The 23081-nt window shown below is 41.0% G+C and overlaps 1 protein-coding gene across 1 annotated transcript in view; it reads right to left on the bottom strand.

The window, feature by feature from the left end:
* SLC16A2 (solute carrier family 16 member 2) overlaps positions 1 to 23081 on the bottom strand; it is a 135834-nt gene that overhangs the window by 3381 nt on the left and 109372 nt on the right. Inside the window, exons 2-5 of the mRNA XM_070291846.1 lie at positions 16922 to 17066; positions 12755 to 13205; positions 11611 to 11754; positions 771 to 999 (exon numbers count right to left, since the gene is read on the bottom strand). Coding sequence (XP_070147947.1) covers positions 771 to 999; positions 11611 to 11754; positions 12755 to 13205; positions 16922 to 17066 — 969 coding nt within the window. The remainder of the gene's footprint in view (positions 1 to 770; positions 1000 to 11610; positions 11755 to 12754; positions 13206 to 16921; positions 17067 to 23081) is intronic.

The following is a 23081-nucleotide window of genomic DNA, read 5'->3' as shown; positions in this document are numbered from 1 at the left end:
TCACTGTAATACAGTACAACCAGTGCCCTCACAACACCTTGCACTGAATTGGTATTCAAGGAATAATTAAGTTAGCCTAGTTGGCCAGCTTAAGAGATACTATCCCATGAATCAATATTTGCAATAAATCATAAAGAGGAAATGATGTTCTCTTATTAGTTTTCTTTGTTTCCTGTGTTCTCTAGGGTACAAACCATACTCTCCTTGGAAGTAGAGAGAGAAATTAGGAGTGCTGAAAGATGGCAAGCCAACACTTTGCCTGTTGCCTGCTATAAGTGAGCTTCCTTGGTCCAGTCTTGAGTTGTGGTCTTAATTAAATGTTTTCTACAGGCTCAGTTCAGAAGTTGGTAGAGGAGGAAGGGATGTCTCTAAGTATTAATAAAACCAGGGCCCACTTTTGTTTCTCTTCCTGCTCAACTACCTTGAAAATAATTACTTGCTTGTGAAGACAGAGAGAGAGAGAAGATTCGGGATCAATAGAATGGTCAGAAGGCCAAACCCATTATTCTCTCTGCCCTCCTGGAATCAGCCATTCTGTCTACAATAAAAACTCACAGCCATGAAAAGCCCATCCCCTCAAATGAATCCATGCACATATACTGTGCTTAGTCTCTTTCATCAATAGTGGTAAGAGGTTTCATGCACTCTGATGAGACTACTTGAAGAGAGAAGAGGGAGAAAGGGACTTTAAGCAGAGGCACTTAGGAGGGCTAGGTCCCAAGGAAAACAGGACTCCCCTACTCATACTCTCCCTGCAATGTTAACCTCACCTGCAATGGGGGGTCCGGCAATCATCGGCAGGGCCATCATACCCAGGAGGTAGCCAATGGCCTGTGAGGCCTGCATTGGGCCCACCAGCTCAAATGCGATGGGGGCCATGATGGTGATGAAGAAGCCGTCACACAGGCCCAGGAAGAGGCAGACAACGATGAGGCCCCCGAACCCCCGGCAGAGGGGAATCATCATGGACATCAGGCCCAGGAGCAAGAAGGAGATGACCTAAAGGAACAACAGCCTGAGGTCACGTTGTGCTTGCCCATCAAGCCCACATAGTAAATCACATCTCCTTTCCCAGGGCCTTATTTATATAGTCTATAAAATGGGGCAAAATGTTAGTCACTCAGTTGTGTCCCCCATGGACTATAGCCCACCAGGCTCCTCTGTCTATGGAATTCTCCAAGCAAGAATACTGGAGTGGGTAGCCATTCCCTTCTCCAGGGGATCTTCCAAACCCAGCGATTGGACCCATGTCTCCCACATTGCAGGCGGGAGATTCTTTACCACTGAGCCACCAGGGAAGCCCATGAAAAATGGGGCAAGGGGATGTCAACAGAAAGCCCAGTGGACTAAATAGTTACTTAAGTTCCTTCTAAGTCATTTAGAAAGACTTAGAATTCAAAGTTTTAGAGAGAGCCCTTATTTAATGTTGATTGTCAAGATTTTTAAAAGGAAGGACATGGCCCCTGTCCTCAAGAAGATGTCTTTTGACTAGACTCTGAGATAAAAGGAATTGCTGTTTCTGCTTTCTGATCCTGTGTTTGTCTGCCACAGGCATCAGGGTCTGGAACCAGACCATGCTGATGTTTCCATATTTAAGTTAGATTTAGGAAGAGGAAGGGGAGGAAGTAAGGATGACTTGAATAATGATTATATGGGGGCATGAATGGAAGGCACAGCTTCCTGAAATGGGGAAGGAGCCAGTGCCCATTTTTGTGGGGGACTGCCAAAAGCAGTTTTCTAAAAGAAAACACCTTAGTATGAGGGAGACCACCAGGAGGTTCACCCAGGTTCCTTAGGTTTTAGGACATGGGACACACCACCATCTCAGATGCTTAAGGTAGTGTGGCTCTAGGGCCTTCTGGATTTGTCTGAGCACCCTGCCAAGGCAACAAAGGGGGCTCTAAGGAGAAGCAAGGCACTCAGAGGAGGTCTAGGGAGCATGAAGCCAGCCTCAGGGACACTGACTTAGCCACTGGGCTTTCCTTAGGCTGAATAAAATGACTCTGAAGTAATAAAGCTGCCTTTCCAGTGGTTGGTTTTTCCCTCTCAGTAGAGAGAAGGGCCACTGGAAACACAACTGGTTTTTAAAAAAATAACTAATTAATTTAAAATATGTATTTATTTTTAATTGAAAGATAATTGCTTTACAGTATTTGTTGGTTTCTGGCATACATCTACATGGAATCAACCACAGGTATACAAATGGCCCCTCCCTCTTGAAACTCTCTCCCACCTCCCACCCCATCTCACCCCTTTAGATTGTCACACAGCCCCGAACTGAGTTTCCTGAGTCATTCAGTAAATCCCCCACAGCTATCTATTTTACATATGGTACTATATATGTTTCCATGCTACTCTCTCCATCCATTCCACCCTCTCCTTCCCATCCTCCCCATGTCTACAAGTCAGTTCTCTATGTCTGCACCTCCAGTGCTGCCCTGCAAAGAGGTTCATCAGTACCATCTTTCTAGATTCCATATATATGCATTAACATATGATATTTGTTTTTCTCTTTCTGACTTCACTATAATAAGCTCTAGGTTCATCCACCTCAGAACCAACTCAAGTCCATTCCTTTTTTGGGACTGAGTAATAATCCACTGTTTATATATACCAAAACTTCCTCATCCATTCATCTGTCAATGGACATCTAGGTTGCTTCCATGCCTAGCTATTGTAAATAGTGTTGCAATGAACATTGGGGTACATGTGTCTTTTTCAATTATGGTTTCCTCAGGGTATATCCCCAGTAGTGGGATTATTGGGTCATATAGTAGCTTTATTTCTAATTTTTCAAGGAATCTCGACACTGTTCTTCATAGTAGCTGAACCAACTTACATTCCCATCAACAGTGCAAGAGGGTTCCCTTTTCTCCACACCCTCTCCAGCATTTATTGTTTGTAGAGTCTTTGGTGATGGCCATTCTGACGAGTGTGAGGTGATATCTCATTGTAGTTTTGATTTGCATTTCTCTAATAATAAGCAATGTTGAGCATCTTTTCAAGTGTTTGTTAGCCATCTGTATGTCTTCATTGGAGAAATGTCTGTTTAGTTCTTCTGTCCACTTTTTGATTGGGTTGTTTGTTTTTCTGGTATTGAGTTGCATGAGCTGCTTGTATATTTTGGAAATCAATCCCTTGATCATTTGCTATTGTTTTCCCCCATTCTGAGGGTTATCTTTTCATCTTGTTTATAGTTTCCTTTGCTGTGCATATATGCTGCATGTGTGCTAAGTCACTTCAGTCATGTCCAACTCTTTGCAACCTATGGACCATAGCCCGCCAGGCTTCTCTATCCATGGGATTCTTCAGGCAAGAATACTAGAGTGGGTTGCCATGCCCTCTTCCAGGGGATCTTCCCAACCCAGGGATTGAACCCACATCTCTTACATCTCCTGCATTGGCAGATGAGTTCTTTACCACTGGTGCCACCTGGGAAGCCCTTCCTTCACTGTGCAAAAGCTTTCAAGTTTAATTAGGTCCCACTTGTTTATTTTTGTTTTTATTTCCATTACTCTGGGAGGTGGGACATAGAAGATCTTGCTGTGATTTCTGTCATATAACGTTCTGCCTGTGTTTTCCTCTAAGAGCTTTATAGTTTCTCATCTTACATTTAGGTCTTTAATCCATTTTGAGTTTATCTTTGTGTATGATGTTAAGAAGTGTTCTAGTTTCATTCTTTTACATGTAGCTGTCCACTTTTCCCAGCATTTCTTATTGAACAGACTATCTTTTCTCCATTGTATATTCTTGCCTCCTTTGTCAAAGATAAGGTGCCCATAGGTATGTGAGTTTATCTCTGGGCTTTCTATCTTGTTCCATTGGTTGATATTTCTGGTTTTGTGCCAGTACCAAACTGTTGTAATGATGGTAGCTTTGTAGTATAGTCTGAAGTCAGTGCAGTTGATTCCTCCTGCTCCATTCTTTTTTAAGATTACTTTAGCTGTTTGGGATCTTTTCCCTTCAAATTGTGAAATTTTTTGTTCTAGTTCTGTGAAAGAAACCGTTGGTAATTTGATAGGGATTTCATTGAATCTGTAGACTGCTTTTGGTAGTATAGTCATTTTCACAATATTGATTCTTCCAACCCAGGAACATGGAATATCTCTCCATCTGTTTATGTCATCTTTGATTTTTTTTCATCAGTCATATAGTTTCCTGTATACAGCTCTTTTGGCTCCTTGTGTGTGTATGTGTCAGTAGCTCAGTCATGTCTGACTCTTTGCAATCCTATGAACTGTAGCCTGCCAGGCTCCTCTATCCAAAGTATTCTCCAGGCAAGAATACTGGAGTGGGTTGCCATTTCCTTCTCCATTTGTTTCCTTAGGTAGGTTTATTCTTAGGTATTTTATTCTTCTTGGTTACAGTGCTAAATGGGATTGATTCCTTAATTTCACTTTCTAATTTTTCATTGTTAGTGTATAGGAATGCAAATTATTTCTGTGTATTGATTTTGTATCCTGTGACTTTACTAAGTTCACTTATTAGCTCTAGCAATTTTCTGATAGTGTATTTAGGGTTTTATATCTATAGTTTCACATCATCTGTGAACAGTGAGAGTTTTACTTCTTCTTTTCCAATCTAGATTCCTTTTTTTCCTTTTTCTTCTCTGATTGCCATAGTTAGGACTTCCAAAACTATGTTGAATAATAGTGGTGAGATTGGGCACCCTTGTCTTGTTCCTGATCTTATAGGGAATGCTTTCAGTTTCCTACCATTGAGAATAATGTTTGCTGTGGGTTTGTTGTATATGGCCTCCTCAGATATGGAGATGACACCATCCTCATGGCAGAAAGTGAAGAACTAAAGAGCCTACTGATGAAGGTGAAAGAGAAGAGTGAACAAGTTGGCTTAAAACTCAACATTCAAAAAACTAAGATCATGGCATCCAGTCCCATCACTTCATGGCAAATAGATGCGGAAACAATGGAAACAGTGACAGACTGTCTTTTTGGCTCCAAAATCACTGCAGATGGTGACTGCAGCCATGAAATTAAAAGATGTTTGATCCTTGGGAGAAAAGCTATGACCAACCTAGACAGCATATTAAAAAGCAGAGACATTACTTTGTTGACAAAGGTCTGTCTAGTCAAGGCTATGGTTTTTCCAGTAATCATGTATGGATGTGACAGTTGGACTATAAAGAAAGCTGAGCACTGAAGAACTGATATTTTTAAACTGTGGAGTTGGAGAAGATTCTTGAGAGTCCCTTGGACTGCAAGGAGATCAAACCAGTCAATCTTAAAGGAAATCAGTCCTGAATATTAATTGGAGGGACTGCTGCTGAAGCTGAAGCTCCAATACTTTGGCTACCTGATGCAAAGAACTGACTCATTGGAAAAGACCCCGATGCTGGGAAAGATTGACAGCAGGAGGAGAAGGGGACACAAGAGGATGAGATGGTTGGATGGCATCACCAACTTGGTGGACATGAGTTTGAGCAAGCTCTGGGAGTTGGTGATGGACAGGGAAGCCTGGCGTGCTGCAGTCCATGGGGTCACAAAGAGTTGGACACAACTGAGTGACTTAACTGAACTAATGTTGAGGTAGGTTTCTCCTATGTCCATTTTTAAAGAGTTTTAATCATAAGTGGGTGCTGAATTTTGTTGAAAGTTTTTCTGCACCTATTGAGATCATCATATGACTTTTGTCTTTCAATTTGTTAATATGTGTATCACATTGATTGATTTGCATATATTGATGAGTCCTTGCATCTGTGGGATAAACCTGACTTGATCATGGTGTATGATCTTTTTAATGTGTTGTTGGATTCTGTTTGGTAGAATTTTGTTGAGGATTTTTGCATCTATGTTCAGCAATGATATTGGCCAGTAATTTTCTTTTTTGTGTGTGATGTCTTTATCTGGTTTTGGTATCAGGGTGATGGTGGCCTCATAGAATGAGTTTGGAAGTGTTCCTTCCTCTGTAATTTTTCAGAAGAGTTTGGAAAGAATAGGCCATTAGCTCTTCGCTAAATGTTTGATAGAATTCACCTGTGATGCCATCTGGCCCTGGGCTTTTGTTTTGGGGGAGAGTTTTGATCACAGTTTTGATTTCAGTGCTTGTGATTGGCTTCCTTATAATTTCTGTTTCTTCCTGGTTCAGTCTTGGAAGGTTGAATTTTTCTAAGAATCTGTCCATTTCTTCCAGGTTGTCCATTTTATGGGCAAATAGTTCATAATACTCTCGTATGATCCTTTGTGTTTCTGTGATGTCTGTTGCAACTTCTTTTTCATTTCTAATTTTGTTGGTTTGATTTGTTTCCCTTTATCTTGATGAGTCTGGCTAGTGGTTTGTCAATTTTGTATAGCTTCTCAAAGAACCAGCTTTTAGTTTTATTAATTTTTACTATTGTTTCCTTCATTTCTTTTTCGTTTATTTCTGCTCTAACCTTTGATTTCTTTACTTGTACTAACTTGGGTTTTTTTGTTCTTGTTTTTCTAGTTGTTTTAGGTGTAAAGTTAGGCTGTCTATTTGATGTTTTTCTTGTTTCTTGAGGTAGGATCTTATTGCTATAAAACTCCCTCTTAGAGCTACTTTTGCTGCATCCCATAGGTTTTGAGTCATCATGTTTTCATTGACATTTGTTTCCAGGAATTTTTTTTATTTCCCTTTTTATTTCTTCAGTAACCTGTTGGTTATTTAGAATCATATTGTTTAATCTCCATGTGTTTGTGTTTTTACTGTTTCTTTCCCCCATAACTGATATCTATTGTTAAGCATTGTGTTCAGAAAAATGCTTGATATGATTTCAATTTTCTTAAATTTACTGAGGCTTCATTTATAACCCAAGATGTGGTCTATCCTGGAGGGTTTCATGTGCACTTGAATTCTTGTATTCTTGAATTCGTGTATTCTTTCATGTGCACTTGTATTCTTCATTTGGATGGAATGTCCTGAAGATATCAATTAGGGTCATCTGGTCTAATATGTCATTTAATGCTTGCATTTCCTGATTAATTTTCTGTTTTGATGATCTATCCATTGATGTAAGTGGGGTGTTAAAGTCCCCTATTATTGTGTTACTGTCACTTTCTCCTTTTATGTCTGTTAGTGTTTGCCTTATGTACTGAGGTGCTCCTACATTGGGTGCATAAATATTTACAATTGTAATGTCTTCTTGGATTGATCCCTTGGTCATTATGTAGTGTCATTCCTTATCTCATAATATTCTTTATTTTAAAGTCTATTTTGTCTGAGAATTGCTACTCTGGGTTTCTTTTGATTTCCTTGTGCATGGAATATCTTTTTCCATCCTCTCTTTGAATGTGTCTCTAGGTTTGAAGTGGGTGACTTGTAAACAGCATAAATATGGGTCTTATTTTTGTATCCATTCAGCCAGTCTGTGTCCTTTAGTTGGAGCATTTAATCCATTTAATTTAAAGTAATTTTTATATGTATGTTCCTATGACATTTTCTTAACTGTTTTGAGTTTGTTTTTGTAGGTCTTTTCCTTCTCTTGTGTTTCCTGCCTATAGAAGTCCCTTTAGCATTTGTTGTAAAGCTGGTTTTGTGATACTAAATTCTCTTAACTTTTGCTTGTCTATAAAGCTTTTGATTTCCCATATATTTTGAATGAGATCCTTGCCAAGTAGAGTAATCTTGGTTGTAGAGTTTCCCCTTTCAATACATTAAATATATCCTGCCATTCCTTTCTGGTCTGTAGAGTTTCTACTCAAAGATCAGCTGTTAATCATATGGGATTTCCCTTGTATGTTACTTGTTGCTTTTCCCTTGCTGCTTTTTAATATTTGTTCTTTGTGTTTAATCTTTATTAGTTTGATTAGTATGTGTCTTGGCATGTTTCTCCTTGGGTCTGTCCTGTATGGGACTCTGTCCTTCTTGGATTTGATTGACTATTTCCTTTCCCATGTTAGGGACATTTTCAACTATAATCTCTTCAAAAATGTTCTTAGATCCTTGATTTTTCTCTTCTTCTTCTGGGACCCCTATAATTTGAATGGTGTGGCATTTAATATTGTCCCAGAGGTCTCTGAGACGATCTTCAATTCTTTTCATTCTTTTTCCTTTATTCTGCTCTTCAGTAGTTATTTCCACCATTCTATCTTCCATGTCACTATCCATTCTTCTGCCTCAGTTATTCTGCTATTGATTCCTTCTAGAGTATTTTTAATTTCAGTAATTGTCTTGTTCATCTCTGTTTATTCTTTATTTCTTCTAGATCCTTGTTAAATGTGTTAATTGAGTCTTTCATTTTCTCCATTCAATTTTCAAGGTTTTGAATCATCTTATTATCATTTCTCTGAATTCTTTTTCAGGTAGTTTGCATATTTCCTTTTTGTTTATGTGGTCTTGTGAGTTTTTGTTCCTTCATTTACACAATATTTCTCTGTCTTTTCATTTTTTTTTCCAACTTACTGTGTTTGAGTTCTCCTTTTCCCAGGCTTTGGGGTCATATTCCTTCTTCCTTTTGTTTTCTGCCCACAACTGGCCTTTTGATTAAGGTCACCTGCAATGTGTGTCTGTGAGCCAGACTGAAGACCTGGGCTCCACCCACTGTAGCCAGCAGAGGCAGGTTGTCCCAGGGTCAGGGCTAAGACTTGATCTGTTAACCAAGGCTTTGACAGGATCCAGGATTTGTAACAGTGCCCACTGGCAAGCTGAGGTAAGTCACCACATGGTAAGTGTAAATGTCACCACATCACCAGATGGAAGGCAGATAGGAGGGTCAAGGCTATTTCAAGCCCTAAAGATTTTCTATGGTGTTGCTGGTAGTGTGTTTGATAGGCTGATTGGTTGGTTTTTTGAGAGGATAAGAAATGTCCTGGTCATGTCATCTGAGGAAAACTCTTATTTGAGGAACTTTTGAAGTTTGCCAAGGCTGTTTTGGGATAGATATGAAGAATCTAGGAATATATCCCATTTCCTCCTCTAAGAGATTCATGTAAGATAAAACCAGACCTACCTATCAACCAAGTCATAATGGTATGCCAATTAAGGAGTTAATATCATTAAATACTACAAAGTACCCTGTTAACTGGTGATAATTACTATCTATTGTATCTAGCTGCCTCTTAATATCCTCCATGAGGCTTTGCCAAGGTTTGGAAATTAAAAATCCTTCTTGGAACAAATAAACCGGTTTTAAGATTTGACCCAAAGTGAGGTTGTCCTGCAAGTTGTCACTATTTGCTTTTCAACAGACTGTCCAGGGGCTTTATACCAGACACATGTGCCTCTCTGTCAGTAGTAGGAACCAGAAGGTCTAATGGATGACTTTTCTGAACCTGAAGCTATGTACACTCCTTTCCTCTCCTAGACCTGTACTCCTGCTCTGACCCAGGGAGAAAGGGAGGCAAATTCTTGTGATCAAGAAGATTACAACAGTAGCTCAAGAGGAAAAAGTTCATTCATTGTTTCATGCTCTCAGCCTAAGACACTTACCAGCACAATGTGTTTGAACAAATTGCTTTCCCTCTCTGGGCCTCAGTTTCTCAGTTTATAAAATGAGGAATTTGGGACTATGAGTTGATGAAGATATGTTTCAGCTTTAAAGATCCAAGATTATTATTTTTTTTAAGTGGTAAAACTTGGTCAACTAAGAGTGGGAAAAGGGAGAGAATGTTGGATAGGTAGGGGAAATGGACAGCAGAAGCACTGAGCCATAAGCCTAGTAATGCTTCGGACTGGTTATTGCCTCTTCCTCCCTTGGAACTCCCTCTTGGAACAATAGAAAACAAGAGCTTCTTGAGCTCTACCTCTCTCCTAGGGAATATGTTGAGAAATTAACTATATGGGTAGGCAAAGGCTGCTTCCACTCCTTAAGATAAAGCCCTGGCCCAATGCTAACTCGGAGAAGGCAATGGCAACCCACTCCAGTACTCTTGCCTGGAAAATCCCATGGGCAGGAGCCTGGTAGGCTGCAGTCCATGGGGTCACAAAGAGTCAGACATGACTGAGTGACTTCACTTTCACTTTTCACTTTCATGCATTGGAGAAGGAAATGGCAACCCACTCCAGTGTTCTTGCCTGGAGAATCCCAGGGACAGGGGAGCCTGGTGGGCTGCTGTCTATGGGGTAGCACAGAGTTGGACACGACTGAAGCGACTTAGCAGCAGCAGCAATGCTAACTTATTTCCAGCACCCTTTGGCCACAATGGGGACATGTGGAAGAAGCGGGGAAAGCCACACATAGTCCTATACAAAAAGCCACCCAGGTAAGGTCTTGCTGCTATGGGCACAGGAAATTAAATTTTTGGTTCGGTCAAGTCACTTATCATGTCTGGGACTTGGTTCTGCCATCCATCACTTAGGGTAAAGCAGAATATGAAAAGAATGCTACATAGGTGTTCAGCTCTGCCATGACTATCTGAGTCTTTTCCTCTGTTTCTCCATCACTGTAATGAGAGATTGGATTGGATGGACCATAATGGTGCCCCTAAGCTCTGACAAAGCAGATTCACCAGCTCTTGCAAATCTAACACAAAGTTAAAAACAATAGGAAACCTTATTCATATCCTCATCCAAGATATATGAGGGTATTTAGGAAAACAGTTGGGGCTATCAGAAGACAGAGAAATCCCTGCTGTGTGTAGTCAGGGCCCCTTGGAAGTGCTTTCAGGACATCTCCAGTAGAGTCAGAACTCAACCACCTTCCTAATGGATTCCTTACGACCCACGTGTTATCTGGGGCTGCGTTACTCCTCCATAGGGTTCCACACTTGGGTACCTTCTGGTACACTTGCTACCTCTGCTGTAGCAAAAAGCATGAGCCAGGTCAGAAAGACAATATTGTTATCCAGTAGATAAAGACAGACAGCTTGAGCAGTAGTCTGTATTCAAGCCAGACCAGAGCCTAGTTCACACAGAAAGTGGCCTCTCAAGCATGGATACTGCCCACAATATGAGACTACCTGTGTCACTTTGAGAAAGAATATAAGTTTGCATAGTTAAAACATTTTTTATTTCTCAAAGCCTGATCACATCTTTATTTCTTTTGATCCTCACCTGTGAGGTGAGATAGGAAGGAAAGAATTATTCTCATTGTACAGAAGAGGAGAGTGAGGCCTGGAGAGGGCAAGTGAAGTCTGGCCTTTTCTGGCACTTTTTTTGTGTCCATCAAGAGGATGGCATTTGAGAGCCAGTGTTTGGTGCCAAGTAGTTCTGGAGGTATAAGAAGTGATGCACTTGGGAAAAAAAAAAAAAGAAGAAGTGATACACTTGGGCCTAGAAGAGAGAGACATTGGGCCACAGAGTACTACAGATGCCTAAGACCCTCCAAGAGAGTATAAGGTACCAATGAGTTCAGTCCTCAGGGCAGGCAGCATCTAATTCCTGGCTTCAGTTTCCCTCTCTCAGATGGTAGAACTTCTATAAATAAATATTTTCTTTGAAAGTGTTCTTAGAGTTTCCATTTACAGTGGCTGCTCTCACTAGATCCTTATTCCATCTTGAGGAAGGAGCAGAACACAGATGATGATCTTCACTTGAAACCTAGGGAAACTGAGGCTTTGAGACTTTAATTGATTTCCCATGTTACATAGCAAGCTGTGTCAGATATACCCTACCATTATATCCCAAAGGCTGGAGATAACCCAGCATCATGTGGCAGGCTGTTCTGTCCACAGTAGACAGGGTAGTCACACTCACCTGCAAGTAGATCTTCTTAAGTCCAGGAATGGAGTCACTGATACGGCCTGACACAAGGCGCCCAAGGCCTGAGGTAGCCCCAATACACACCAAGAGCACCCAGGTCTGCTTGATTTCCAAGAATTCCTCTTCCACATACTTCATCTGAAAAGCATAACACCAGGCCCCCAGGATAAGAGAAAGAAGAAGATCTGACTGGTTAATTGTTGGCATACCCAGAATCCTCTACTGCTTACTTCCCTGGAACATGACAAGAGTGCTATCTCCTGCATCCCCCTCCCCTGTAGCCTTAGCTCCAGAACCAGCTCTCTGGTTGTTTCCAACAGCTTAAAAGGCTGCATATCCCTTGGCTCTCTGGATTTTGGGCTTCTGAGCAACAGCTGAGGACAGTGGGTGTCTCTAAGCCTCTTCCAAGCCTTGGCAGGACAGAATACAGCTTTAACAACTGAAAAAAATCTAGGACTTCCTTTATTGTCTCCCCATTCCCTGACCCAGAACTGACAGCCTAGGGTAACAACAGGTCACCAAGGGAGAAGGATCCATCAGCTTCCAGGTAACACTCCAAAACTATGTTTTAAGAAACACAATGTCTGTGGAAGATAACAGCTGGAAACAACTAACATTTCTGTGATCATGTAAGTTGGGTAGATGCTGGTTAAACAAAGGTGAATAGAGGGTTGTTTTTTTTTTTTTTACTGTATTTAGGGATCTTTTGGTACCTTTATAAGATTGCTACACATTATGAAGGTAGACAGATCTAGTACACATTATTTCCTAAACAAAATTACTTGACTACAAAGACCAGCATTCCTTAAAACACTCTCTTAGAAAACCCTATTGTTGGTTCATCTAGGGGCAGTCTCCTGTGTCTCAGTGATGCTTATCTTCTCTTGAGTATCCATCTAGATTTATCAGTAGGGGAAACCATAGGCATAGGCCTTTCCCTAAGGAATTTCCTCCATTTCCCACTGAGGTCTTCCCTCAGCCTGTGCTGTTTCCTACTCTCCAAATACCTCTTTTGTCTTTTTTCAAAGATCCTAGCTCTGCCCTTTCAATGTCCTCTGCTCCTACCCTCTGAACTTCAGGCAGATTACAGGCAGCTTCTTGGGGTCAGGTAGGGTAGACCCACCCTGGTATTTCTCACCAGGTGTACATAGGGAACGAAGTAGCCAAGGGCAGCAGCAGCGATCCCGAAGGCCCAGATGCGGTAGGTACGTTGGCGGAACACTCGCATGTTGAAGTACTTCCTGAGCTGAGCCAGAAAGCGTTGGCACAGGGTGTGGACACCTCTCTTGCTTGGGGTGTCCTGCGAGCTCGGCAGGAGGGGTCGGTAGGTGAGTGAAAGCAGCGTAAGAATAAACATAAAGGTACTCAGCACCTGGAAGGTTTGAGCGAGCTTGATCTTAGCCCCCAGTGTTTTGATGAGGAGGGGGAAGGATATGGAGAAGATGCTACTCCCAGCAGACACCACACCATTGGCCAGACCTAGACGGCGTTGGAAGTAATGGCCCAGGATGACGAGAGATGGCTGAAAGGCGAAGGAACAGCCACAACCAAAGAGAATCCCATAGGTGAAGTAACGCAGGCTTAGTGAGCTGTGGGAGAGACACCAAGAGCTATTCTCAGAGGCCTGACCAGCAATTTATCTGCCCTTCTCGGCAACCCCCCACCCCGACCAAGATCTATATCCCCCACCCTTAACCCACAGCCCCACTTATTGCTGACCCTCAAAATAGATAAGAAATAGAACCTTCTGATCCCCATTTTATAGGTAGGTAGACAGAGTTTCAGAGAAGTAATTTACCCAAGGTAGCGTAACTGGGTGCTTCCTTGGTAGCTCAGCTGGTAAAGAATCCACCTGCAATGCAGGAGACCCTGGTTTGATTCCTGGGTTGGGAAGATACTCTGGAGAAGGGATAGGCTACCCACTCCAGTATTCTTGGGCTTCTCTGGTGGCTCAGATGGTAAAGAATCTGCTTGCAATGAGGGAGACCTGGGTTTGATCCTTGGGTTGGGAAGATCCCCTGGAGGAGGGCATGGCAATCCACTTCAGTATTCTTGTCTGGAGAATCCCCATGGACAGAGGGGCCTGGTGGGCTACAGTTCATGGGGTTGCAAAGAGTTGGACATGACTGAGAGACTAAGCACAGCACAGCATAGGATAACTGGGAATGAACAAAGCTTGGACTTGTCTCTAGGCCTGTGTGACTCTAGTTTGAATTATAGGGCCCCATCAGCACTGTTCAAAAGAAAGCCACAACTATCCTATACAAAGTCTAGACGAGGGGTTACAAGAGGACATTAGTGGCTTAGAGAGAACAGTTTCACTTACTGCTCATCTAGACAACATAGGTAGGGTGGTAACCAAAGCTTTATCCCAAGTAACAAGAAAATTCTGCAAGGAACCAAGATTCTGGATGTTTGAGACCCTCCATGGTACTTTTCAGTGTCTTTCTCCATGCTCAGGGCCCTTAATATTTCAGAGAGTGGTTGGTGGTATCCTCAGAGATACTCCTTCCTCAACCATACCCATGGTCTGGATATCCCCAAACCCTTTACTCCAGGCCCTAGATAATCTCCATAGGGATCCTAAGATAAGGAGTTCCTTTAACTTCTGAAGCCTGGCTCCTGTTCCTGAACATTATATGGACTAATTTCCCAGAGTAGCTTGGCTACTTGGTGGGAAATGGGACCTCAAAGAAGTTACTGGCCCGGCCATGTAGGACAAGTTCTGGCTAAAACTCTTAGGCTCTGCTTTGGCCATAAGCTTCTATAACAGAAGGCAAAGTATCAGAATGGAAAAGGCTATGGGAAGGTCAGCTTGGCTGGCCATCTGCCATCAGATGACACTGGCATAAACTAGTAAAAAATTTTGTTTTCTTTTTGATGCTTCCACATATTTTGCAATACTTTTTATCTGGCCACTTAATAACTTAGTGCTTTCCATGGTCAGGCAGTTCCTCTTCATGAATAGACCTAGTCCTCGTACTAAAGGACTGGACCTATGGCACAGAGATGAAGTGGTGCTAGCTCTCATGATTCTAAGACAATCACCGTCATCATTGCTTTCCATCTGTTTGCATTCATTGGGTATGAGCAAGGGCTTTGGTTTCAAAAGGGTTGCCTCTACTTAGAACACATAGCTAAGCCAATTGCTCCTCTTCTGTCAAATTCCTTGGGGCTTCCCTCCATTAGAATAGAGGTACCCTTTGGGATTGACCCAAGCTAGGGGCCTTGCTAAGGGAAATGCATTATGAAGGTCTGAAGGAGATACTCAGGGAGGGGGCCAGTGGGAGTAATGCATGAGATTCTGTTCAGGGAGCTGTGTAGTAGATCTATTTCTACCTAGGCAGGAGGCCCCTGAGTAGGCCTGCCAAAGCCCTGCCCAAACTTTGCCCCATCTCACAACATCCAAAGGAACTCAGAGCCCTGATTTAGATACAACAGGAGAGATGACTTGGAGTTCTAGCCATAAACAGAGCCATATTCCACTGGATGTGAGGCCATCCAGAAAGTTTCTTGGCTCTAAAGATGTTCTTACAGAAAGGGCAAAGGGAGTGGGGGAGGAGCTTAAAGGCTGGGGAACAGTGTGCCTAAAGAAGAATGCCAGGAGAAAGCACATATGAGCTCTTTCCCCTCCTGTAACTGAGCTCATGTGGATTGGAAAGAAAATAGGATCCGTATGTTGCTAATTTGTTTACACTTTGCTCTGCTTGGCCTTAAAAACAGGCCGCTGCTGAGTAGCGCTGAGGCTGGAGCTGCTTCTGAGGCCTAACTCCTTCCCACAAGAAGCCAGGCACCAGCCTGCTGAGGGCAAATGAGGCCGGCCACCAGAGGGGTCCTGAAAAGATTTGGAGCTGCAGCCCTGGGAGGGCTGAGCAGATTACAGACAGGATGTGGTTTTCTCTGCCTCTGTTCCAATTGGATAGAACCAAGCCAAGAAACTATTGCAGGCCAGACCCAAGCTCTGCTGGAGGGTAGACTGGGCAGCCAGGAATACTCAAGTCATAAAGTGGACTCAATCTCACAGGGCCCAGTTGTGGCAGAACACGATTATCATTCTCTGCTGTGAGTGGATCCTTAGGCCTAGAGTGCATAACCATGGTCCTCTGGGAAGCCAAGCTTAGAAAACAGGTCTCTGACAAGTTAGCCTTGTCTCCAGGTCAGCATTCTCCTATACCAGGAGATTGGAAGTAGGAGGTACCATAACTTCCAAAGTGTCTTTGGCAGAAAATTATTGGAGTTCTTTTGGAATGTCATATTCCTCAAGCTGTGGTGGAGGGTTTTGCCTTCTCCCCTCTCCTACAGATATGCTTCTGGAGAGCAGCAGAGATAAGGAGAATATGAACTTGTAACCTATTCCTTGCCGGACACTGAACAAATTCTGCCAGTGGGATCTATGGGACCAGAATTTGAGTTTACCTAAGTTTAGGTCTAGTTGGATAGCTGGGTGTTGGGTCTGTATCTCAGTGAGGGATGCTGCTGAACATCCTTTCTCATGCCCAAGACGTGAATCTTTATCTGTCCCAAATTGTCCTAACATTTGTTGTTGTTTAGTCGCTAAGTCATGTCCAACTCTGCTACCCCATGGACTGCAGCAGACCAGGCTTCCCTGTCCTTCACTATCTCTTGGAGTTTGCTCAAACTCATGTCTATTGAGTTGGTGATGCTGTCTAACCATCTCACCCACTGCCATCCTCTTTTCTTTTTGCTTTCAATCTTTCCCAGCATCAGGGTCTTTTCATTGCCATGCAGAAATGGAAAAGGATCAGAAATGCCAAACAGCCTTGGGCTCAGCTGACCTCTTTTTCAGCATAAAAAGAATCCTCTAATGGTAGGTGTTCAGATGGTCTTACTCTAGATTTTCATTCCTAGGAGGGCAGTTGAGGTCATGAGATGTGTGGCATATTGAAGGGAAATAGAATGGCAGAGTGGAAGACACACCTGAAAAGACCTGATCTAATTTCATGTTTTAGATATAAAAATTGAGGCCCAGAGAGGGAAATGATACTCATCAATTTTTCCATTGCCATTCAGTGGCCAAAATTGAACATGGGCTCAGCTGTATGAATGCCCAAGCTTAAGCTTCTCTTACCACTTTGGAAATCTTGAGTCCTCTTTGGGTATATTCCCTACCAATATGTCCTTGGGGACTCTACCTAGATAAATCCCATTGAACAATAATTCCTGGGAGCAAGGTATTTGAAGACCTTACAAGGAAAAGGCCACAGGGGATTCTGCAATGAAAAGTGTCTCCATTTGAGGCCCAGAAAGAAGCCAAGGGCAAATGGCCAGCAATTCCTAGCCTTACCTGGTGAAGGAGCTGGTATGGAGGCCAATGAAAGCAACAGCAGCCCCTGCAGTTGCTGTGATTCGGCAGCCCAAACGATCAGTGAATATACTCACAATGGGAGAACAGAAGAAGATCATTCCCATTGAGAGGGCTCCTACCCATGCTGCAGAGAAAAGAAGCACAAAGACATCTTAGTTTAATGCAGTACCTGGTGGTGCAGCTGGTATGTTAGTTCTTCTCTGACCTTTCACGGGGGCATTGTGTTGGCCTGCACTGCCAGCCTGGTAGTCCCTAATGGCCAGAGAGGTTAGGCAATTTTCAAAGTTCCTGTAACAAGGCAATGTGAGAACCAGGGGTCTAGTTCATAAGCATACCTAGAACTTCAAAGCTGGGGTAAGGGACCTTTAAAGATCAAGTCTGTGGTAGAGATGTCTAGCTAGCTACCACACAGCTGCACTACATTTCTTAGCCTGTTTCCTGTGGCTATTTGGTATGACCATGTGACAGAATTCTGACCAATAGAATGTGGCTAAAAAGGACACATGCCACTTCCGGGTTTGGACCATAAAAAGACTCCCATGATGTTTCTGCTTTCTTGGATGCCATGTATTAAGACTGGCAGAACTGCCATCAGTTCTGTCTGGGACCCTGAATGGAGTTCCTCCTTTCTCTCCAGTCTGGAACCCTTGCCCTGGATGTTACCTAAGAATTAAACTTCATTTCCTTTAAGCTACTGAATTTTTGAGGGCTATTGTTATAGCAGTTAAATAAACACAAACTAAGACAAAGAGATTCCTATACTACCATTTTATTAATAAAGAAACAAGTCTAGAAATGTGAAGGGACTTGCCAAATATCACATAGCAAGTTAAGTGGCAGAGCTGGGCCTCAGACCTAACTCTCCTTATTTCTACTCCAATGTTCATTGTATTATATCTCTAATTAGGATTAATGAAGCTCCCATCATTGGAAGTGTGCAAGCAGAGGCTAGATATAAAACAGGGGATCCAACCACTGGTGTCAGATTTGGACTAGCCAGCATTTCAGGCTTCCTTCCAGGGATACTAAGCCAGATTTATAGCCTTAGGCACTAGGCTACTTGGTTTCAGTGCCAAGGAACATGAAAGTTAATTAAGCCTTCAGAAGCTTAGGTAAGATTTGTCTTGGTCACTGGAATAGTTCTGTGAAAATGCTAAGACTAAGGAGTAAAGAAGGCCACAGACAAAGGCCTCCTGGAATTGACACAGGGCAGGTTTAGGAGTCACCCAAAGATTTATAAGGACACTGTACAAGAGAGTCATATAACCCTCCTGCTGAAATCCTTCATCAGAGTCCATGTTTGGCAAATCCCTGGGGTGACCCAGAGGGATGGTATGGGGAGGGAGGTGGGAGGGGGTTCAGGATGGGGAACACATGTACACCCGTGGCAGATTCATGTCAATGTATGGCAAAACCAATACAATATTGTAATTAGCCTCCAATTAAAATAAATAAATTTATATTTAAAAAATAAAAAAAAGAAAACAAGAGTTTACTCTGTTTATAAAGGCTTTAAGTGTTTGTAACAGTCCTCAACAGGGAGGAAGAGATTTGCCCTTTTACTTAGATTCTTGCTCAGCCATCAGAAAGAAAGCCCTAGCTTTTTTTTGTTTGAAGGCTGTTACCAAGTTTCATCGTGAGCCTCTCTTTTCTAGGCTAAACAATCTTAGTTTCCCTAACTTTTATTCTTAGCTTTAATTCCTAATTCTGTAATTCCTTTGAGAGCTCTCCTCTGAGTATGTTCCAAGTCTTCTTCATCATCATCAAAAAGTATTCACTGAGTGTCACCCGAACAGCGAGCTAGGCCAGCTTCTGGCTCTCTTGAATTGTGCAGCCCCAGAAGGGCCAGAGGAGTAGAGTCTGAGGTTAGACAAGTCTACTGTCTGTGTCTCTTACCTCAGTACCTAATAGGTTGTTCAGATCTCCACTGGGAATCTTTATTTTGCTAGGGGTGCCGTCTTAAGTCTTAGTGGCTGGCTCCAAAAGCACTGGCCTGAGACAGCAGGAGACCTGAACTCTCATCAAAGTTTTACCTTACACCTTTCAGGTTCACCTCTTATCAGCTATGGGACCTTGAGCAAGTCACACAGCACTCCTCTAATCCTTAGTCTTCTCATTTATAAAATGGGGATTGAAATTCTCCACATACCTTCTTCAAAGTTTTTTTTTAATCTAATGATTATCAGATGTGATCATATGTATGAGAGCTTTGTAGATACCAATAATCACACCATATATATAAATTAATACAAATGGATCAAGTAAAACAAAATTTTTAGAAGTGAGTATAGGAGAAAATCTTTCTAGCCTTTAGTTAGGCAAAGCTTTCATAATTACCAAAAGTATGATCCATTAAAAAATCAACACTAGACTTCACCAAGATGTAAAACTTCTGCCCTTTGAAAAATACTGTCATGAACATGAAAGGGCAAGCCACAGACTGAGAAAAATATTTATGACACACACGCCTTATAAAAGTCTGATATCCAGAGTACAAGTGTGAGTTGACGCTCATAACACAGTAAGAAGACAGCAAACAATCCAGTTTAAAATATGGGCAAAAGATTTGAACAGACATTTTACACACACACAAATGCATGACATGAATAGCAATTGAGTACATGAAAAGATGCTCAATATTATTAATCATTCAAGAATTGCATGTTAAAACCAATACCCCTGTATAACCACTAAAAAAGCTTTTTTTAAAAAATGACAATGCCTAGTACTGGTGAGGATGTAGAAGAACTGGAAATCTCATACAATGCTGATGGGAATGTAAAAATGGTATACCTGCTTTGGAAAACAGTTTGGCAGCTTCTTAAAAGTTAAACATGCAATTACCCTATGATCCTGAAATCACTCTCTTGGGTACTTAGCCAAGATAAATGAAAAATTATATTCATAAAAAACCTGTACCTAGATGTTTTTGCAGATTTTTCATAACTGCCAAAATGTGTCAATAACTCAAAATGTACTTCAACTGATGAATGGATAAATAAGTGAATATACATTAATATAGTGGAATACAACTCTGCAATAAACTGTAATAAACTACTGATGCATGAAACGACTTTTATCAATGGCATTATGCTAAGTGAAAAGAAGCCAGACACAAATGATTCCATTTATATGTAATTCCAAAAAAGGCAAAACTGTGCAGTCAAACAGATCAGTGAATGCCAGGAGGAAGGGTGAGGGGAAATGACTCATTATAGAGGAGTATGGGGGAACTTTTTGGAGTAATGAAATACTATATATCTTGACTGTAAGTGGTGGTATTCTTTTGTCAAAATTCATAGAATTGAGCATATAAAAAGAGTGACTATTACCATATATAAATCGTACCTCAATAAATCTGTTATAAAAAAGAGAAGAGCAAAAGGGGCAGAGAAGCAAGAAGTGCAAGTGGGAGATCTCATTTATAATATATGTATTTTTATTCTGGCCAGATTTTCAAAAAAATTAGTTCAAGTGTATTGAACTTGAACAAAAATGAAAAATTAGTTAAATTTAGTAAATTATCTTACTGATATTTTATCAACTACAACTCACCATTATCTGGCCCTTCTGAAAATATCTAAAATACAGTGAAAACTGATGATGATTGGGCTTTAAAGTATCTTTTGCATAGTCAAAGAAAGTTTAAATTACATTGGATATAGCTGTTTACATTAATGACATATATTCATCATTATGGTATCATATAGAATATTTTCATGGCTGTAAAAATTCATGCTCTACCTATTCATCCCTACTCCCCTCCAAACCTCTGGCAACCACTGATCTTTTTACTGTCTCCATAGTGTCGCCTTTTCCAGAATGTTATACAATTGGAATCATATAGTAAATAGTCTCTTCAGATTGACTTCATTTACTTTCATACATTTAAATTTCCCCTATGCCAAAACCTGACAAAGATGCCACAAAAAAAAGAAAATTACAGGTCAATATCACTGATGAACATAGATGCAAAAATCCTTAATAAAATTCTAGCAAACAGAATCCAGCATATTAAAAAGATCATACATCATGACCAAGTGGGCTTTATCCCAGGGATGCAAGGATTCTTCAATATCCACAAATCAATCAACATAATACACCACATTAACAAACTATAAAATAAAAACATATGATTATCTCAATAGATGCAGAGAAAGCCTTTGACAAAATTAAACATTCATTTATGATAATAAAAAAAAAAACCTCTCCAGAAATCAGGAATAGAAAGAACAGTCCTCAACACAATAAAAGCTATATATGATAAGCCCACAGCAAACATTATCCTCAATGGTGAAAAATTGAAAGCATTTCCCCTAAAGTCAGGAACAAGACAAGGGTGCCCACTCTCACCACTACTATTCAACATACTTTTGGAAGTTTTTGCCACAGCAATCAGTGCAGAAAAAGAAATAAAAGGAATCCAGATTGGAAAAGAAGAAGTAAAATTCTCACTGTTTGCAGATGACATGATCCTCTACATAGAAAATCCTAAAGACTCCACCAGAAAATTACTAGAGCTAATCAATGAATATAATAAAGTTGCAGGATATAAAATCAACACACAGAAATCCCTTGCATTCCTATACACTAACAATGAGAAAACAGAAAGAGAAATTAAGGAAACAATTCCATTCACCATTGCAACAAAAAAGAATAAAATACTTAGGAATATATCTACCTAAAGAAACAAAAGACCTATATATAGAAAACTATAAAACACTGGTGAAAGAAATCAAAGAGGACACAGATAGATGGAGAAATATACCATGTTCATGGATCAGAAGAATCAATATAGTGAGAATGAGTATACTACCCAAAGCAATCTATAGATTCAATGCAATCCCTACCAAGGTACCAACGGTATTTTTCACAGAACTAGAACAATTAATTTCACAATTTGTATGGAAATACAAAAAACCTCAAATAGCCAAAGCAATCTTGAGAAAGAAGAATGGAATGGGAGGAAACAACCTGCCTGACTTCAGGCTCTACTACAAAGCCACAGTCATCAAGACAGTATGGTACTGGCACAAAGACAGAAATACAGATCAATGGAACAAAATAGAAAGCCCAGAGATAAATCCATGCACCTATGGACACCTTATCTTTGGCAAAGGAGGCAAGAATATACAATGGAGAAAGGACAATCTCTTTAACAAGTGGTGCTGGGAAAACTGGTCAACCACTTGTAAAAGAATGAAACTAGAACACTTTCTAACACCATATACAAAAATTAACTCAAAATGGATTAAACATATAAATGTAAGACCAGAAACTATAAAACTCCTACAGGAACACATAGGTAAAACACTCTCCAACATAAATCACAGCAGGATCCTCTATGACCCACCTCCTAGAATATTAGAAATAAAAGCAAAAATTAAAAAATGGGACCTAATTAAACTTAAAAGCTTTTGCACAACAAAGGAAATTATAAGCAAGGTGGAAAAAAAGCCTTCAGAATGGGAGAAAATAATAGCAAACGAAGTAACGGACAAAGAATTAATCTCAAAAATATACAAGCAACTCCTGCAGCTCAATTCCAGAAAATTAAATGACCCAGTCAAAAAATGGGCCAAAGACCTAAACAGACATTTCTCCAAAGAAGACATACAGATGGCTAACAAACACATGAAAAGATGCTCAACAGCACTCATTATCAGAGAAATGCAAATCAAAACCACAATGAGGTACCATTTCATGCCAGTCAGAATGGCTGCGATCCAAAAGTCTACAAGCAATAAATGCTGGAGAAGGTGTGGAGAAAAGGGAACTCTCTTACACTGTTGGTGAGAATGCAAACTAGTACAGCCACTATGGAGAACAGTGTGGAGATTCCTTAAAAAACTGGAAATAGAACTGCCATATGACCTAGCAATCCCACTGCTGGGCATACACACTGAGGAAACCAGAATTGAAAGAGACACATGTACCCCAATGTTCATCGCAGCACTGTTTATAATAGCCAGGACATGGAAGCAACCTAGATGTCCATCAGCAGATGAACAGATAAGAAAGCTGTGGTACATATACACAATGGAATATTACTCAGCCATTAAAAAGAATACATTTGAATCAGTTCTAATGAGGTGGATGAAATGAGCCTATTATACAAAGTGAAGTAAGCCAGTAAGAA

This window comes from Ovis canadensis, chromosome X, assembly GCF_042477335.2.
Source record: "Ovis canadensis isolate MfBH-ARS-UI-01 breed Bighorn chromosome X, ARS-UI_OviCan_v2, whole genome shotgun sequence".
Classification (NCBI taxonomy): Eukaryota; Metazoa; Chordata; class Mammalia; order Artiodactyla; family Bovidae; genus Ovis; species Ovis canadensis.
Note: the sequence above shows the minus strand (reverse complement) of the source record. Positions and strands in the feature narration are given on the sequence as shown.